This window comes from Portunus trituberculatus, chromosome 5 (assembly GCF_017591435.1).
Source record: "Portunus trituberculatus isolate SZX2019 chromosome 5, ASM1759143v1, whole genome shotgun sequence".
NCBI lineage: Eukaryota > Metazoa > Arthropoda > Malacostraca > Decapoda > Portunidae > Portunus > Portunus trituberculatus.
Genome location: NC_059259.1, coordinates 623,767 through 641,711, shown reverse-complemented (window position 1 = coordinate 641,711; position 17,945 = coordinate 623,767). Strand labels below are relative to the sequence as shown.

At 42.0% G+C, this 17,945-nt stretch overlaps 1 protein-coding gene across 1 annotated transcript in view; it reads left to right on the top strand.

Moving 5' to 3' along the window:
• Positions 1-4,537: 4,537 nt before the first annotated feature.
• The window catches only part of LOC123516079 (importin-9-like), a 47,424-nt gene continuing 34,016 nt past the window's right edge, over positions 4,538-17,945 (top strand). The window contains exons 1-5 of the mRNA XM_045275132.1: positions 4,538-4,715; positions 11,478-11,599; positions 12,909-12,997; positions 13,485-13,713; positions 16,397-16,604. Of these exons, the coding sequence (XP_045131067.1) occupies positions 4,586-4,715; positions 11,478-11,599; positions 12,909-12,997; positions 13,485-13,713; positions 16,397-16,604 (778 nt within the window). The 5' untranslated portion in view covers positions 4,538-4,585. The remainder of the gene's footprint in view (positions 4,716-11,477; positions 11,600-12,908; positions 12,998-13,484; positions 13,714-16,396; positions 16,605-17,945) is intronic.

Genomic DNA, 17,945 nt, shown 5'->3' with positions numbered 1-17,945 from the left:
TTTTTTTTATTATTATTATTATTATTGTTATTATTATTATTATTATTATTATTATTATTATTATTATCATTATTATTATTATTATTATCATTATTATTATTGTTTTATTTTATTTTATTATTATTATTATTATTATTATTATTATTATTATTATTATTATTACTACTATTATATTATTATTATTATTTTTTGTTTTTATCATTATCATCATCATCATCATCATCATCGTTGATATTATTATGCAAGTGTATTTCTCCTGTTAATAATGTAAAAGTCTCGATCTCTCAACAACAGTTAAGAACAGCCTTTTCTCTTAATAACATAAAGGTACTTATAATTTCTGCCTTGAACCACAAAAAACACCTGTTAAAAGTTTAAAACTCGTGTGTCACTTCAACTAAACCTTTGGAAAGTCGTGGAGGTTCTCAAGACTTTCTCCCATTAAAAAAATGTTGAAATAGTGTTATTCTCACCTGAACGTAAAAAAAAAAAAAAAAAAAGAAAAAGAAAGTGTTAGTAAACAAGTAAAGCCTTTTGGAAGCAGTAAAGGTGCAATCCTTTGCATTTGCAGCAAAAAAAGGGCAAACATCCATCCCTTTAAAAAGACGCAGGAAGAGATTAACTTCTTCAATACCGGGACACATTTTTTCTTCGAGATTTGTGTATGATTAGACCATTTTATTGAAATTAGGAAGGGTGTATGGAAGTCAGGGGATTAATGGCCAATCTTCATCATTTTAATCCCCCACGTGAGTTTCTGAGGCTATTTAAAGTCACCAGATAGTCACCAGAATGAGTATGGAAACACGTCATGGTACTGAAGGAGATAAATCGGCAGAGGCGACGTAACGAAGCTGATCGTGGTGAAGCATTAGATAATGTTGTATTTTCCCATAGCTGCTTCGAATAAGATGTTGTTAATTGTTTCATAGTTGTCTGGGCTTTTGGATAAAGCTTCTGAATTTTACATGCAACATGTTCACCATAACTGGTGCAGCCATCCCTTTTCACACTATCAAAATCTTGTACGTGCTCCTCCTCTTCGGCTCGCTCGATCATCATCAACAGTTTGGTTTGTCTTTTCCAGCTCTGTTCTCTTCTTTTGTTGCTTGCCCCTTTGCCATCGTCATTATTATCGCCTTTCTCAACTTCCTGTGAAGGTTCCATCCTTTTTCTGACAGACAGCTGAGTGACAGAAGGCAGGGTGGAGCTGGACAGAAAGGACAGCTGGGTGACAGAAGGCAGGGTGGAGCTGGACAGAGAGGAGAGCTGGGTGACAGAAGGCAGAGTGGAGCTGGACAGAGAGGAGAGCTGGGTGACAGAAGGCAGGGTGGAGCTGGACAGAGAGGACAGCTGGGTGACAGAAGGCAGGGTGGAGCTGGACAGAGAGGACAGCTGGGTGACAGAAGGCAGGGTGGAGCTGGACAGAGAGGACAGCTGGGTGACAGAAGGCAGGGTGGAGCTGGACAGAGAGGACAGCTGGGTGACAGAAGGCAGGGTGGAGCTGGACAGAGAGGACAGCTGGGTGACAGAAGGCAGGGTGGAGCTGGACAGAGAGGACAGCTGGGTGACAGAAGGCAGAGTGGAGCTGGACAGAGAGAAGAGCTGGGTGACAGAAGGCAGGGTGGAGCTGGACAGAGAGGACAGCTGGGTGACAGAAGGCAGGGTGGAGCTGGACAGAGAGAACAGCTGGGTGACAGAAGGCAGGATGGAACTGGACAGAGATAATCGACAGCTGCATGGGGGATAGAATTAAGGCAAGGTACAGCTGGACAGAGAGGACAGCTGGATGACAGATGCTAGGAAGGGTGCATGAACGGTCAGGAGAGGTAGCATGAGGTCGAGACGAGACAATATTATGATACAAATTAAGTTATTTGGAATTACATACATCGCGTTCTATAACTACATAGCAATTATTAGATGTTCTTGGCTTCTTTTAAATTCGATCATTAGCTGATGGGGTTGAAAAGTTATACTAAGACGAGATACAGTGAATATCATTTCTATAATTTTATCTTATTTTGCTTATTTATTTATTTATTTATTTATTTATTTATATGATTTTAGCTAGTGACAGTTCAAGCTTAAACAACAAAATAGTATCTTTCAAGAAAATTTCCATGATTCCTGTAATAATGAAACAAGCTATAATGTGTCATTGGATTTCTAGAGGCATTTTCATTATCACAGTAAGAAAACACTCTCTCTCTCTCTCTCTCTCTCTCTCTCTCTCTCTCTCTCTCTCTCTCTCTCTATCTATCTATCTATCTATCTATCTATCTATCTATCTCTATCTATCTATCTATCTATCTATCTTGTCTTCACAATAGTCTGAACGTGAATAAAGCAAGGCCACAGTGGTTAACATTGCGCATTCTGATATTCATTTCGAGAGAAAAACGCGGGAATGTCATCGCTGGAACGGCGCCCGACCACCCCTGACCACCACTCGGTACTGTCCCTCCCTGCACACACCACGCACACGCCACGCACCCAACACCACCATACAAGGACAGCAACACCCGTGGAACTACTAACACTACACCAGCAGAGAGAGAATTCCCTTCACACACACCAGCATGACACGATAAAGGCCGATAAACAACTAATTAACTATACAATGTCCTTAAAACATGAATAAATTTATAGTAAAGAAAAAAAGAACACAACAGAAAATTAATCAATGGTGAAAGCAACATTAGACTACGGCCACAGCACCATTAAAACGCCAGAAGCTTATGAAACAATAGCAAAAATCAATATACCCATCACCATGCAGCAGTACAAACAACGCGTTTAAGGATTCTATATTAAGTCTTGTATGTTTCTTCAACTCGTACCACTATACAACACCAATATTATCACAGACGCCACAAATGACAAAGGAAACTTCATTGTAAATCCTCAAATTGAAAAAATAATAATAAAAAAAGACTTGGTACACCTCTCTTATATCCTTACTAAATATAGGCTTTTATCTAATATTATTATATGCAAACCGAGATTTAGTAATGATGCAACACACAAAAAAAAAAATCATTCAGTTATATTATATTGCATCTTATTTCCCTACCTCACCATTACATCTTATAATTCTCTACCTCAATATTACCCTGAAATCCACAAATACCTTCTTCCCTCCTTTTCTCCTTTTCTTACTCGCTCTGCAAAACCTCGATCCATGACCTGGCATTCAGAAACACTTAATTTGCTCTCTCACTGTGTACGACTATTTCCAAAGGGTCTAGTTGAAGATACTCATGTTTTTTTAAGGGTGTTTTTATAGTTCTGGTGATGGATTAACAAGATTTCTAGTTTATCATAAGGAGATATTGTCTTGAAAATCCGGCAAGTCGTCTATTGGGACTTGAAAAACTGTGGTAGTGAGAGAGCAAGGCGATTTCTAAATATGGCCTATATATACTACAAGTGCAACGAATTTCAACGTAATACTTTCATGCTTTTTGTATCAATGAAAAGATTGTGATCAATGGCTGTATTTACTATTTAGATCTAAGATGGCACAGACAGCCGTTGTGGAGGTTATAAGTGGCACATACAGTAACAGACACAAGCTATATAGGATCATTAATTTCTTATTCCCTTACTGTCCATTTATTCTATCTTAGCTAAGTAATAGGTAAGCTTTCATGGATTAATTGTGGGGCCTCAGATAAACATATTTCTAATTAATACAAAAATTTGGTATTAAATTTATGCATAACTTTGATAGAAGCACGTGCTATACAAATCATTACCTAAATAGAACACACGCACCAATTTTAATCTCAAAATCACGCATTACACCTTATTCCCTTACCTACCTATCATAAAAACCCGCAAAACACCCTTTATACAAAATCCCCCCCGTTAACTTTATCTGCAGCCTTCATCGATACGGGAATTAAAGCTTAGAAGTGACAAAAGAACACCCTGCCGTACAACACACACACATAACACGATTCTCCTTATATAAAAATCCCCAACAACTTCATAACTTAGGTCGAAGCATAATAGCAGTGAATGGTAAGCTTGAGAAATTCAGGTTTAGGAAAGAAATAAGAAATGATTGTGGTTTTCTAGTATAGTGGTTGATTGATAGAACGGAAGGAGAAATAGGGAGGTTTAAATCAACCCCTTCAGTACTGGGACGCGCATTTCTACCTTGAGTTTTGGGTGTGATGAGACTATTTTATTTGCATTAGGAAGGGTCTATGGAGGTCAAATGATTAATGACCAGAGTCTTCACTGTTCTAATTCCTACATAAGTTTCTGAAGCCTTATAAAACCACCAAATAGTCACCAGAATGAACACGAGAACACATAATGCAACTGAAATGGTTTAAAACAAGACTAGATAAATTGATAGATGGAAATGATAGATAGAAATAAATAGCATTACTCATAGAAGGACTGCCACGTATAGGCCTGACAACCCCTTCTTAAATATTCTAATAACCATATAAGTGAGTAGTGAGAAAAGAGGCGGTGGAAATGATGGAGGTGGCGACCGTCCCTGGCTGTGGGTGGAGCACGCGGGCCGCACAGCACAGCACACAGCACACGGCCCGATGGTGTGAGGATGGCGGGGCAGGACGTGAGCGGCGGCTTGCGGGACGCGCTCATAGAGAACCTCAACAACATCCTTTCACCGCAGGCAGAAGTGCGGCGGGCGGCTGAGGAGCAGATCCATGTGTTAGAAGTGACGGAGGGTGAGTGACGGGAGAGACGAGGAGTGAGGGAACGGCAGCGGGAGGGAGGGAGGGGAGGAGGGGTTCTCTGCCCGCTCACCCTAAGAATTACTATTTTTGTCTTATTTATCAAGGCTAGGGTGATTTTAGTTGCCGTGGCGGGATGTGGGTGTCCGAGGGTGAGGGTGAGTGACGGGAGAGACAAGGCGTGAGGGAAGGCCAACGGGAGGGAGGGAAGGGAGGGGTCTGCCTGCTCACACCAAGAATTACTGTTTTTGTGTCTTATTTATCAAGGCTAGGGTGGTTTTAGTTGCCGTGGCGGGATGTGGTGTGTCCGAGGGTGAGGATGAGGGTTGCCAGGGTTAGGTGTGAGGGAAGGCCAGTGGGAGGGAGGGAAGGGAGAGGTCTGTCTGCTCACCCTTAAGAATTACTGTTTTTGTGTCTTATTTATCAAGGATGGGGTGGTTTTAGTTGCCGTGGTGGGGTGTGGGTGTCTGAGGGTGAGGGTGAGGGCTGCCAGGGTGATGAGGCATGAGGGAAGGCCAGCAGGAGGGAGGGAAAGGAGGAGTCTGCCTGCTCACCTCAAAAATTACGGTTTTTGTGTATTATTTATCAAGGATGGAATGATTTTAGTTACCATGGCGGGGTGTGGGTGTCTGAGGATGAGGAGACGTGAGGGAAGGCCAGCAGGAGGGAGGGAAGGGAGGGGTTTGCCTGCTGACTCAAAGAAACAGTTTTTATGTATACCTCTCAAGGAAACAATGATTTAATGGTGTTTTGTGACATCGTGAGTGGCTGGTGGCTTAGGGTTGGCCAGCAAGTCGGAGCAATGGACATAAACTGCAGGGAATTTGACATCACCTCAGTTGTATGTATTTTGAAGCATGGTTGTTGGTGGTCAGGTCATCAGTCAGCCACCCTGATGACTTGAGCTAATCTGCAACAGTTCCAGGGCAGAGGTTTGGGGGGAGTGTGAGGGCAGGAAGATGGGTCGTGAAGCATTGCAGGAGTGTGACCTCTGACCTCTTGGGACTTGATGTAGTGGTTTTGTTAGGTGTTTCTGTAATTTACAGGGTAACTCAGCTGGGAGGAGGGTTATTGTTATTCATTACCTTTATGGATACAGAGAAACTTCATCTGTTAAAGTGTTCGTTGCAAATGAGGGTAAATTTCCAGTTTCAACCAATATACCCTATCTTATATTTCTTTTTCCCTATTTCTAACAAGCTTGGGGACCTCCTGGAAAACCTAACCTAACTTAACCTAACCCCACTTTCCGATAGGGTAAGATGGGGTTAAAATTGCTCATAGAAGTGTGATCTAGACTGTTAGAATGTGTATAGTTACATGTGGTGTATTGGTTGAAACTGCAATTCTTTGACCGAGAGATGAGATCATTGTTTTCATGAGGTGATGCATGCAGGTTTGGTTAGGATTGCCTTCTCTTAAACCACTATCTCCTGTGAAACAGTTGTTCTTGTTGGGATGTGTGGACCCAGAATGTAGTTGTATCAGGCAGGTTACTTAGCTACTTAGAGTCTGGAAAGTATATACTCTGGAATGACCGTTGTCGTGTTCTGCTCACAAACCCAGCCAGTGCTCTGAGGAGTCCCACACATAGGGCCATGACAGGAGAGGCAAAATTTATTTTAAAAAGTGTGTTTTTGCTTAAAGTCATCTATAACATCACAAAAAAAAAAAAAAAATAATAAATGTCATAGTTTTGTATTTGTAATGCAGTATTATGCTGTTACAAAACATTACCTTCGTTTGTACCACAGCATGTTATCCTAGGGACTTTCTCTCAAACTGGAAAATCAACGCTATAGAATACACAAAAGAGACATTTCCTGCTCGAGACGAACTGGTTGAACAATTTACTGAAGAAAGTTATAACCAGCTAAAGTGTGAATACTTTTAAGAAGAAATATGACCAGCATGTAGCTACATAGCCAGATGCGAAGAGAGATGAGAGGCAATCCTTATGAGTGACTCTAGCTCCCTTGCCTCTTGTACCATCACTAGATATGTGGTGGTGTAAGGCAGACACAGCAACAAGGGGGCTGATCCACCAGTCCTAGACATGCTCCAGTGAGGCACACTCACTTCTACTACGACATGGTGAAAAATTGACCCGGTAAATGCAGCGTTTGGCAAAGGAAATTAACTAGAAAATAACTCCTTCAATGCTGGGACACTTTTATACCATGTGTTTTGTGTATGACTAAATGACTTTTTTTTTTTTTTTTACATCAGGAAGGATTTGTGGAGATCAGAAGATTAATGGCTAGAGTCTTCACTATTTTAATCCCCACATAAGTTTCTGAAGTTGTATAGAATTGCCAAATAGTAATGAGAATGAATGTGGAAATGTGTCCTGGTAGTGAATGGGTTAATTGTATGAATTGGTGGCTGGCATTGAAAAGAGTACACTTAATAAAGAGAATAAATCTTCACCTGAGAAATTGTGTCATCAAATTGTAGGCCAGTACATATTCTAAAACACTTCATTGTCTCACCAACAGTATTTCCAAAACCAGAGGGGAATTAGATGTTGTTAGGAGTCTTTTTATTACAACCAATATAAAGTACTTGCTAAATTGTTGCTGGAGCCATGAAAATATCATAGGGAAGACGCACAAGCCTCCCCGATAACCAGTTGTAGAAGTAAGATGCAGGAAGATTTAACCCTTTCAGTATGATGATGCATTTTCATATTCATGCTACTTACTATTTGGTGATTTTATGTAACTTCAAAAACTTGTGTGTGGATTGAAATAGTGAAGACTGTCCATCAATCTTCTGACCTCCATAGACCCTTCCTAATGTCAATAAAATGGTCTTTTCATACACAGATGTATGGTATAAATGCATCCCAGTATGTACTGAAGGGGTTAAGATAGGCAAGTACAGAATTATCTAAAAGAGATTTTATTCTGAAATGCTTTATCCTGTCATCATTGGTACGTATTTCTGAAGACATGATTGACAAAATTTTCTAGAATAATGCTCCTGTTGATGGTGTACAAATCTTACTTTGTCGGGCATCCTTAAAACCATGTTTGGCTTTTGAATGTAGTAGAGATGGGGTGCAGTAGTGTTGTGGGACAGACTGCATCTTGTCTGCTTCTCTGCCATGATGGGTTTTCTGGGGGGCCAGACAGGGGGGGAAGGGACAGATAAAGCCTTACTTTTTTTTTTTTTTTTATGTAGGAGAGAGGGCCAGACAAGGGAAAAAAAAAGGAGGGGGGCACTTGAATGCTGGTTTTCTAGAAGATAAATAGATGGTTAGCCAAAATTAAAGAGCAAATGTCTTGATACCTCCCTCTTAAAAGAAATCAAGTCGTAGAAAGGTGGAAATACAGAAGCAGGCAGGGAGTTCCAGAGTTTACCAGAGAAAGGTATGGATGATTGAGAGTACTGGTTAACTCTTGTTCATGCACCAGCCCTGGCAGACACAGGGATTCCCAGACCCAGGCACAAGGAGGGCCAGTGAGTGCATTATAAGCAGTGTGAGTGGAAAGGGTTGTGTAATTCATGGCCCAGTGACATGATGGGTTGTGGATTGCTGTCAAGGTGGAGCCACAAGAGCTGTTTTTTGTTTATTTATCTTTTTTTAATATGGGAGAGATGCCACCATAAGGTAACAAAACTTATGAGAAAAAGAAATAAGAAGAAATTACCAAGAAGTCAAATTTATAAGAAAAATATGACTACTGAGAAGCCAGTCCCAAAATAAGCCAAATATGAAGGATAAGTGTCTTGAAAGTTGAAACCTCCCTCTTGATGGAGTTCAGCTCATAGGAAGGTGGAAATACAGAAGCAGGCATGGAGTTCCAGAGTGTACCAGTGAAAGACCTGAATGACTTAGAGTACTGGTTAACTGGTGCATTAGAGAGGTGGACAGGATAGTGGTAAGAGAAAGCAGAAAGCCTTGTGCAGTAAGGGTCGGGGAAGAGAGGAGACATGCAGTAACTAAAATCAAAAGAACAATTAGCATGAAAATAGTGGGAGAAAATAGTAGGAGATGCAACACTGAGGCGGTGAATAAGAGGCTGAAGAGTCAGTCGGAGGAGGGGAGTTGGTAAGACAATAATATGATATGAGTTATTTGCTAAACTTTTACCTAACATGTCTTTACTCTACTGATGTAATGAAATGTATTGAAATAGTGTTAGCATCTTCACTTGAGGGCTTGGTTAGGTTGGGTTGGATTAGGTTAGGTTGGGTTGGGTTTTGGAGTTATTTGCTAAACTTTTACCTAACATGTCTTTGATCCACTGATATAATGAAATGTATTGAAATAGTGTTAGCATCTTCACTTGAGGGCTTAGTTAGGTTGGGTTGGATTAGGTTAGGTTGGGTTGGGTTGGGTTTTACATCAAGCTCATTTACTTCTTTCATTTCACCAGTGACTTCTTCATTGTGTATGTGATGATTTTAAAAAAGCATCATATTTTAAGAAGGAAGCAATAATAGTGTTTTCATCTAGTAGCTTTTCAAATTCTGTACACAGTGAGTGGACCAACTGGAAAATAAAAAAAATAATGATAATATTTGAACCTAACCTAACTTCACTTAGCTTTCAGATGCAAATGATGTTACTTCAGTATTGTCCTTACTTCATTGTACGCTTTGCAGTACACACTTTGTCAGGTTAGGTGTAGGTAGGTGTAGGTGGAACTCCCTCTCTGCATCTGTATTTCCGACTTCCTACGACTTTTCTTCTTTTAAGAGGGAGGTGTCGAGGCATTTGCTCCATAATTTTGGCTGACACTTTTCCTCTTTGTAGAGAGCCAGCACTCAAGTAGGCCTTTTTTTTTTTTCTCTTGGCTGGCTCTCTTCCCTACATAAAAAAGAAAAAAAATTATTGATTGATTGATTTCACAGCAGGATCCTTCACTTCATGGGGAGATGGTGGTGTAGTGGATAAGGTGGTGAGCTTGGGATCGGGCAGACGTCCACGCGAAGGTTCAAATTCCACCGCCTTGAAACTTTGCCATTCATGGAGTGGTTTAAAGTTAGCTACATGTCACCATGATACCCAGGTCCCAAGTGCTTACACCAAAGATGTGCTTAGGTGGTGATATAGGCCCTAAAATGGGTACCACTATAAATAAAATTGCCTGCACCACTAATGGGTGGAAGCTGGACAGCACTTCCCATACTCTTCAAGTAGATCTACAGGTGTTATAGGCCAAAACATAAAAAAAAATGAATAAGTAAAAGAAAAAAAATAAATAGATAAAATACTACTTCTACTACCACTACTACTACTACTACTACTACTGATAATAATAATAATCTAGATTGCAATGCTAAAAACCATCATATTTCCAGAAACTGTCCCCAAAATTAGTAGGAATTAATTGTTTCCTATAACGTCTGAGGCAGGAGACCATCGGCAGGTGACTGAACATAATAACTTAACAAAAGGGAAGCTGCAACAGGCTGTCAGGCTTACATGTGGCAGTCCCTGTATGACCAAAGCTACTTAGTTTCTTCTGTCATCCTCATCCATAAATTTGTCTGATCATCTCTGTACCCCTTCAGTAGTGGGACAGTTTTAGCTTGAGATTCGTTTACAATTAAACCATTTTATTTACATTAGGGAGGGTCTATGGAGGTCAGAAGATTAATGGCGAGTCTTCACTATTTTTATTCCCCCACATGAGTTTCTGAAGCTGTATAAGATAATCAAATAGTAAGCAGAATGAATATAGAAATCTGTCATGGTACTGAAGAAGTTGAAGCTCTCTATTGACTGAGCGCCCTATGGAATTATGAGTGTTAGTTGTGGATTCACGGTGATACAGAAATACCTTTAGCCTTTCAATTAATTAAGTGAATTCTTGTTTGTTTGACACTTCAATGTAACTCACTCATTCAGTAGCGTGCGTGACAAGGCCTCCTCAGGGTTTATATACTATCCTTATAGTTAATGTATCTCTCTCTCTCTCTCTCTCTCTCTCTCTCTCTCTCTCTCTCTCTCTCTCTCTCTCTCTCTCATGGTTATTTTGATCTAATGCTGAGACTTGTATTTTTTTTTTTTTTTTTTTTTTTTTTTTTTTTTTTTTATACATTACAAGGGCACTGGCCAAGGGAAAACAAAGTGTTGGAGAAAAAAAAAAATCCCGCTGGTTGCCAGGCCCTGTGAAGAGGTTAGTGTAGTGTAATAGTCAAAGAATGTAATGTAGAAGGTGTTAGTGTTTGTGTTATTGGGAATCTGTGTGCCTGGACTGACGACTTCTTGCAGGTTCTCTTGTCGTGTCCTGCTCTTTCATTCTTTTTTGGTGTAAATGCATGACCTAACTTGACCTTGTGACTCAGAATTAGGTGATGTAAGGTACCACATTACATGATACACGGCAATGCGTTTACCTGGTGCGTGGTTCGTGAGGATGTGAAACTTAATTATTAAACCCCTTAACCCATTGAGTGCCACAGTATTGACTCCCTCTCACTCATTATACCATTACAAAACAACATTCTTCTCCTTTAACCCTTTCAGTACCATGACACGTTTTCATATTCATTCTGCTTAGCATTTAGTGATTTTATACAGCTTCAGAAACTTGAGTTGGGATTAAAATAGTGAAGATTCTGGCTATAGATCTCCTGACCTCTATAAACCCTTCCTAATGTAAATAAAATCGTCTAAATCACATCTGAAACTCATGGTAGAAATGCGTCACAGTACTGAAGGGGTTAATCCTGTCTCTCTCTTCCTCCCACTCCCCCAAATCTCTCCCTCCCTTCCTTAATATCTACTTGTCTATGCAGAGTTTGGTGTGCTGCTGGTGGAGTTGACCCTCGACCGCAGTGGTCCACTTCCAATCCGCCAGCTTGCCTCGGTGCTCCTCAAGCAGTATGTGGAGGCTCACTGGTGCACAGAGTCAGACAAGGTGAGAAACAAAACAGTGCCTCGCTCATTCACTTCTCTGGCTGTTGCTGGATGAAAGATGTAAGAGTGAGAAGAAGGCAGTGTGTGTATTTACCTAGTTGTAGTTTTACAGGGCCTGGGCTTTATGCTCGTGTGTGTGTGTGTGTGTGTGTGTGTTTTCACTGTTTGATCTGCTGCAGTCTCTGACGAGACAGCCAGACGTTACCCTACGGAACGAGCTCAGAGCTCATTATTTCCGATCTTCGGATAGGCCTGAGACCAGGCACACACCATACACCGTGTGTGTATTTACCTAGTTGTATTTACCTAGTTGTAGTTTTACAGGGCCTGGGCTTTATGCTCGTGTGGTCCCGTCTCCATATCTACACTTATCCAATTTTTCTTTAAAACTATGTACACTCTTTGCTGATACCACTTCCTCACTCAAACTGTTCCAAGTCTCAACACATCTTTGCGGGAAACTAAATTTTTTAACATCTCTCAGACATCGTCCCTTCCTTAGTTTCTTACTATGCGATCTTGTGCTTCTAAAGTCATATTCTTCTCTCAGGATCAGTTTCTCATTATCCACTTCATCCATTCCGTTAATCAATTTATAAACTTGTATCAGATCCCTCTCTCTTCTCTGCTCCAAGGTTGGTAGATCCATTGCCTTTAGTCTCTCCTCATATGCCATCCCTTTAAATTCTGGAACCATTCTTGTAGCCATTTTTGTAGTCTCTCTAATTTTCTTATGTGTTTCTTTTATGGGGAGTCCACACAACTCCTGCATATTCCAATCTAGGTCTTATTTTAGTACTTATCAATTTCTTCATCATTTCCTTGTCCATATAATGAAATGCTACTCCAATATTCCTTAGCAAATTATACGTCTCTCTGAAAATTCGATCAATATGGCTAACCGGTTGATTATTTTCTTCCATTGTCACTCCCAAGTCCTTTTCCTTTTTTACTTTTTCTAGTTCTACTCCATCTGCCATCTTATAGATTCCCACTGGTCGTCTTTCACTTTTGTGTGTGTGTGTGTGTGTGTGTAAGTTATATTTTTTAAGATGTTAGGAAGTAGTCAGTGTTTTTATTGATAATATTGGTTGAGGTGGAGTGTGAGTGACTCCTTGGCTTATAGCTTTGCCTTAAACGGCTGCCAGTCTCACACATCTACCTCACCTAATACATCTGTTAACTTTGGAGTGTATGACAAGGTTTGGACTGACCTGAGCCTTGCCTTGCCTTGCCTTGCCTTGCCTTGCCTTGCCTTGCCTTGCTTTGCCTTGCCTCACCACTCACCATTCATTCATGTCCCTCCACAGTTCCGTGTGCCGGTGTGTCCCGAGCATGCCAAGGCCAAGATCCGAGAGCTGCTGCCCCATGGCCTGCATGAACCAATCAGCAAAGTGCGGTGAGTGTCCTGGCTGGTGTAACAACTTGCACCAACCTGGATTTGCCTTGTGTTCTTGTGTCATCAACTTGTGACATTCCAGTTCCATGATATTCCTTATATTATCCAGTAATCAGCTTTATCTAACATTCCAGGGGAGTTTAAGCTTGAGAAATTCAGGTTTAGGGAAGAAATGGGAAGGAACTGGCTCTCTAACAGAATTATTGATGATTGGAATAGATGCAGTAATCATGTTGTTAGTGCTGAATCAGTAGGTAGCTTTAAAAGAAGATTAGATACATTTATGAACGGGGATGATAGATGGAAATACCACGTGTAGGCCTGACAGCTTCTTGCAGCTTCATAAATTGTCTTATGTTCATATCTATCTATTTGTGAGACTTGTGTGTTGCTGTAAAATTGTCAACAACCCCCTTTGATTCATTTGCTTGCTTTATTTTAAGTGTTTTGCCAGTTCCCATGTCATCAGCTTCATCAAACATTCCAGGTCCTCAGTGGCCTATGCAATCTCTGCCATCGCTCATTGGGACTGGCCGGACCAATGGTGTGGCCTGTTTGATCTCCTGATGGCGGCCCTCAAGACAGGCCAGGAGGCGCCGGTGCACGGGGCCATGCGGGTCCTGACAGAATTCTCCCGAGACCTGACAGACCAGCATATCCACCAGGTGGCGCCCGTCATCTTGCCGGAGATGTACCGAATATTCTGTGAAGAGGAGGTGAGTGGCGAGGTGCTGCTGGCTGGGTTGTCAGGGGTGTGTTGTGTGTGTAGTGTATGTTGTGTGGTGTGGCAGGGTGTGTTTCTGTTGTGTGTTGTGTTGTGAAGAGGTGGTGAGTGGTGAGGCACTGCTGGTGTGTGTTGTGTGGTGCTGGGTGTGTTTGTGGTGTGGCAGGGTGTGTTTCTGTTGTGTGTTGTTGTGAGGAGGTGAATGGTGAGGCGCTGCTGGCTGGAGTGTGCTGGTGCTGGGTTGTAGTGTGTGTTCTGTGTTTTGTGTGTTGTGTGGTGCTGGGCGTGCTTGTGGTGAGACACTGCTGGCTGGTGGTGTGTTGTTGCTGAGTTGTGGGGGGTGTTCTGTGTATCATGTGGTGCTGGGTGTGCTTGTGGTGTGGCGAGGTGTGTTTCTGTTGTTGTGTTGTGTGGTGCTGGGTGTGCTTGTGGTGTGGCAAGGTGTTTTGAAAATAGTGATGAAGTTATTCTGTGTTTAAACAACCTACTTCCTGTTTTAGTGACAGTTTGACAATCTTGTATATCATGAAGAGGAGAATCACTCTTGAGAAACGGTGATAAATTCTTCACTGGAGTCTGTTGAGAGAGAGAGAGAGATTGAGTGAGTGTTGTGTGTATTTCTGGTTCTGCAAGGTGTATTTCTGTTGTGAAGTGTTGGAGGTGACCTGGTATGGGTTGAGATTTTGGAGTGTTAGGTGTGCTGGAAGTAAGGAAGTGCTTTGAGGTAAAGTGTAGCAAGGGACATTTCTAATATGTGACAATATAGTATTTTTTCTCTTGCTTTCTTTTATGCAAGAGAAACATTGGCCAAGAGCAACAAAAGATGTGAAAGGAAACGGCTCACTGAGACTGCCACTCCCTGAAGAAAGCTAAGAAATTGTCCAAAACTGCAGGAAGGAATGTCTTGAAAGTGCCCCTCTTGAAACAGTTGAAGTGAGAGAAGGGGAAAATACAGTACAGTCAACCCTCGGCTATCACGACTTCGGCTATCGTGTTTTATTGCTATCACGCACCCATGAAAAGCTGCTAAAATTTCATTATCGCGACCTCAGATGCCCGCTATCGCGTGCCCAGCCATGACGTCACGGAATATCTGAGCGCTCATTGGCCAAAACCGCCTTCCCGCCAAGATCAATTCGGCTATCGCGTTTTCGGCTATGGCGCGGCTATTTCGGCCCTAATTGGGTGCGATAGCTGAGGGTTAAGTGTAGTGGGGAGAGAGTTCTAGGATTACCAAGGAAAGGGATAAATGAAGAATACTGTCTTGAAAGCATCCCTCTTGAAACAGTTGAAGTGAGAGGAAGGAGGAAATACAGAAGTGGTATAAAATAAACAAAGGAACTCAGACACAAATGAGTATGAAAGAAAGGTAAAACAAATGAAAAACATAAACCAAAAGACGACATGAGAGAGAGAGAGAGAGAGAGAGAGAAAGCGAGGCACACAGAATGAGGAAAAAAATCTGGCAAACTGAAGAAAATAAGAGGGAAGAATGAACGTGGGGTAAGAAGCGTAAAAAGAGAGTTCTAGGATTACCAGGGAAAGGGATGAATGGTGATGAATACTGTTAAACTCTTGCATTGGAGAGCTGGACTAAAGATTGTTGGGCGTGTTGGAGCGAAGCAGTTGTAACGTGAAGTGGTGTAGTGTGTGTGTGGCAGCCTTCATTGTTGTAGGGTGAAGTGAAGTGTTGTAGGGTTGTAACATGTTGTGTAGTGGTCTAGGGTGTGTGTGGCAGGCTTCATTGTTGTTGTAGGGTGAAATGAAGTGTTGTAGGGTTGTAACATGTGAAATGTTGCAGGGTGTGTGTGGCAGGCTTCATTGTTGTTGTAGGGTGAAGTGAAGTGTTGTAGGATTTTAACATGTTGTGAAGTGTTGTAGGGTGTGTGTGGTAAGCTTCATTGTTGTTGTAGGGTTGTAACATGTTGTGAAGTGTTATAGGGTGTGTGTGGTGAGCTTCATTGTTGTTGTAGAGTGAAGTGAAATGTTGTAGGGTGTGTGTGGTGAGCCTTGGATACTGAACACCTCCCTTTTCAAACAAATCAGTTAAGAAAATATTGAACTTGTAATTACTTCAGTTGGTTCTGGAATAAAGTTCGTGATTTCAAACTAATAAAAGATAAACAAAAGGTGCTGTTGTGCTGGGCTTGCTGTGTGGGATTGTGGCCAGCCTGTGTATTGGATTAGGAAATGGGGAAGAATCTCATTATGAATGCTGGCAGACTAGTGTGTGTTGTCAGGCCTTGGTGTGAGTGTGGCCAGCTTGTGTATTGGAATGAGTAGGAAATGGTGTAGGGATGGTCGTAGGTTAGTGTGTGTTGTCAGGCCTTGGTGTGTGTGTGTGGCCAGCTGTGTATTAGAATGAGTAGGAAATGGTGAAGGGACGGTTGCAGGCTAGTGTATGTTGTCAGGCCTTGGTGTGTGTGAGTGTGTCCAGCCGTGCCCCTTCATTTTGGCTAACTGTTTCGAACCTGCTAGGGGGGCTGACAACTAAGTGGGCCTTTTTTTTTTTTTTTTTTTTTATATGTTGCCTTTGAAAACACACACACACACACACACACACACACACACACACACACACACACACACACACACACACACACACACACACACACACACACACACACACACACAGCAGAGGACGTATTACCAAGCCAACACTTTGCCCCAAACAGAAGTACGGCATCAGGACCAGAGGGCGGGCAGTGGAGATCTTCAGCACCCTGGCCAACCTGATCTGCATGATGGGGGAGTACAACCGCAGCCTGGCCAAGAACCTCCTCTACCCCAACTTGCCGGCGTTCACTCAGGCTCTGGTCAAGGGACTCCAGGTTCCCGATGGCTTCACCTCAGACTCCGGCCTCAAGAAGGAGATACTTAGTGGTGAGAAATGCCTGTTGCTTCATAGAGGAGAACTATGCTACAATATGTATTAATTTATTTGTTCATCCAGTCATTTATCAGGTTGAGAGGTGCCTTCTGCTACTTCATAGAGAAAAACAATGCTAGAATGTGCATTAATTTATTTGTTCATCCAGTCACTTAACAGGTTAAGAGGTACCCATTATGGCTTCATAGAGGAAAACAATGCTAGAATATGTATTGATTTATTTGTTCATCCAATCACTTATCAGGTTGAGAGGTGCCTTCTGCTGCTTTATAGAGGAAAATCATGCTGAGAATACTTGATTTATTTGTTTATTTATTCATTTGTTAGAGAATTAGGTAGTATGTGATGTGTGAAGTAAGGTAGCACACATGAAGGCAGCTGTGTGTGTGTGTGTGTGTGTGTGTAATTCACCTTGGTTGCCTGCTGGTCACCCAGCCAGTCTTCCCCATTACGGAGCGAACTCAGAGCTCATAGACCGATCTTCGGGTAGGATTGAGATCACAACACACTCCACACACCGGGAAAGCAAGGCCACAACCCCTCGACTTACATCTCGTACCTATTTACTGCTAGGTGAACAGGAGCTACACATTAAGAGGCTTGGCCATTTGCCTTGCCGCCTCCGGGTCTCAAACCCAGCCCTCTTGATTGTGAGTGCTAACCACTACACTACGCGGTGTGTGTGTGTGTGTAATTTTTTTCACCTCGGTCGCCTGCTGGTCACCCAGCCAGTCTTCCCCATTACGGAGCGAGCTCAGAGCTCATAGACCGATCTTCGGGTAGGACTGAGACCATAACACACTCCACACACCAGGAAAGCGAGGTCACAACCCCTCGAATTACATCCCGTACCTATTTACTGCTAGGTGAACACACCCTACACATTAAAAGGCTTGCCCATTTGCCTCGCCGCAACGGGACTCGAACCCGGCCCTCTCGATTGTGAGTCGAGCGTGCTAACCACTACACTACGCGGTGTATTGGTTAGCACTGTGTATTTACCTAGTTGTATTTACCTAGTTGTAGTTTTACAGGGCCTGGGCTTTATGCTCGTGTGGTCCCGTCTCCATATCTACACTTATCCAATTTTTCTTTAAAACTATGTACACTTTGCTGATACCATTTCCTCACTCAAACTGTTCCAAGTCTCAACACATCTTTGCGGAAAACTAAACTTTTTAACATCTCTCAGACATCGTCCCTTCCTTAGTTTCTTACTATGCGATCTTGTGCTTCTAAAGTCATATTCTTCTCTCAGGATCAGTTTCTCATTATCCACTTCATCCATTCCGTTAATCAATTTATAAACTTGTATCAGATCCCCTCTCTCTCTT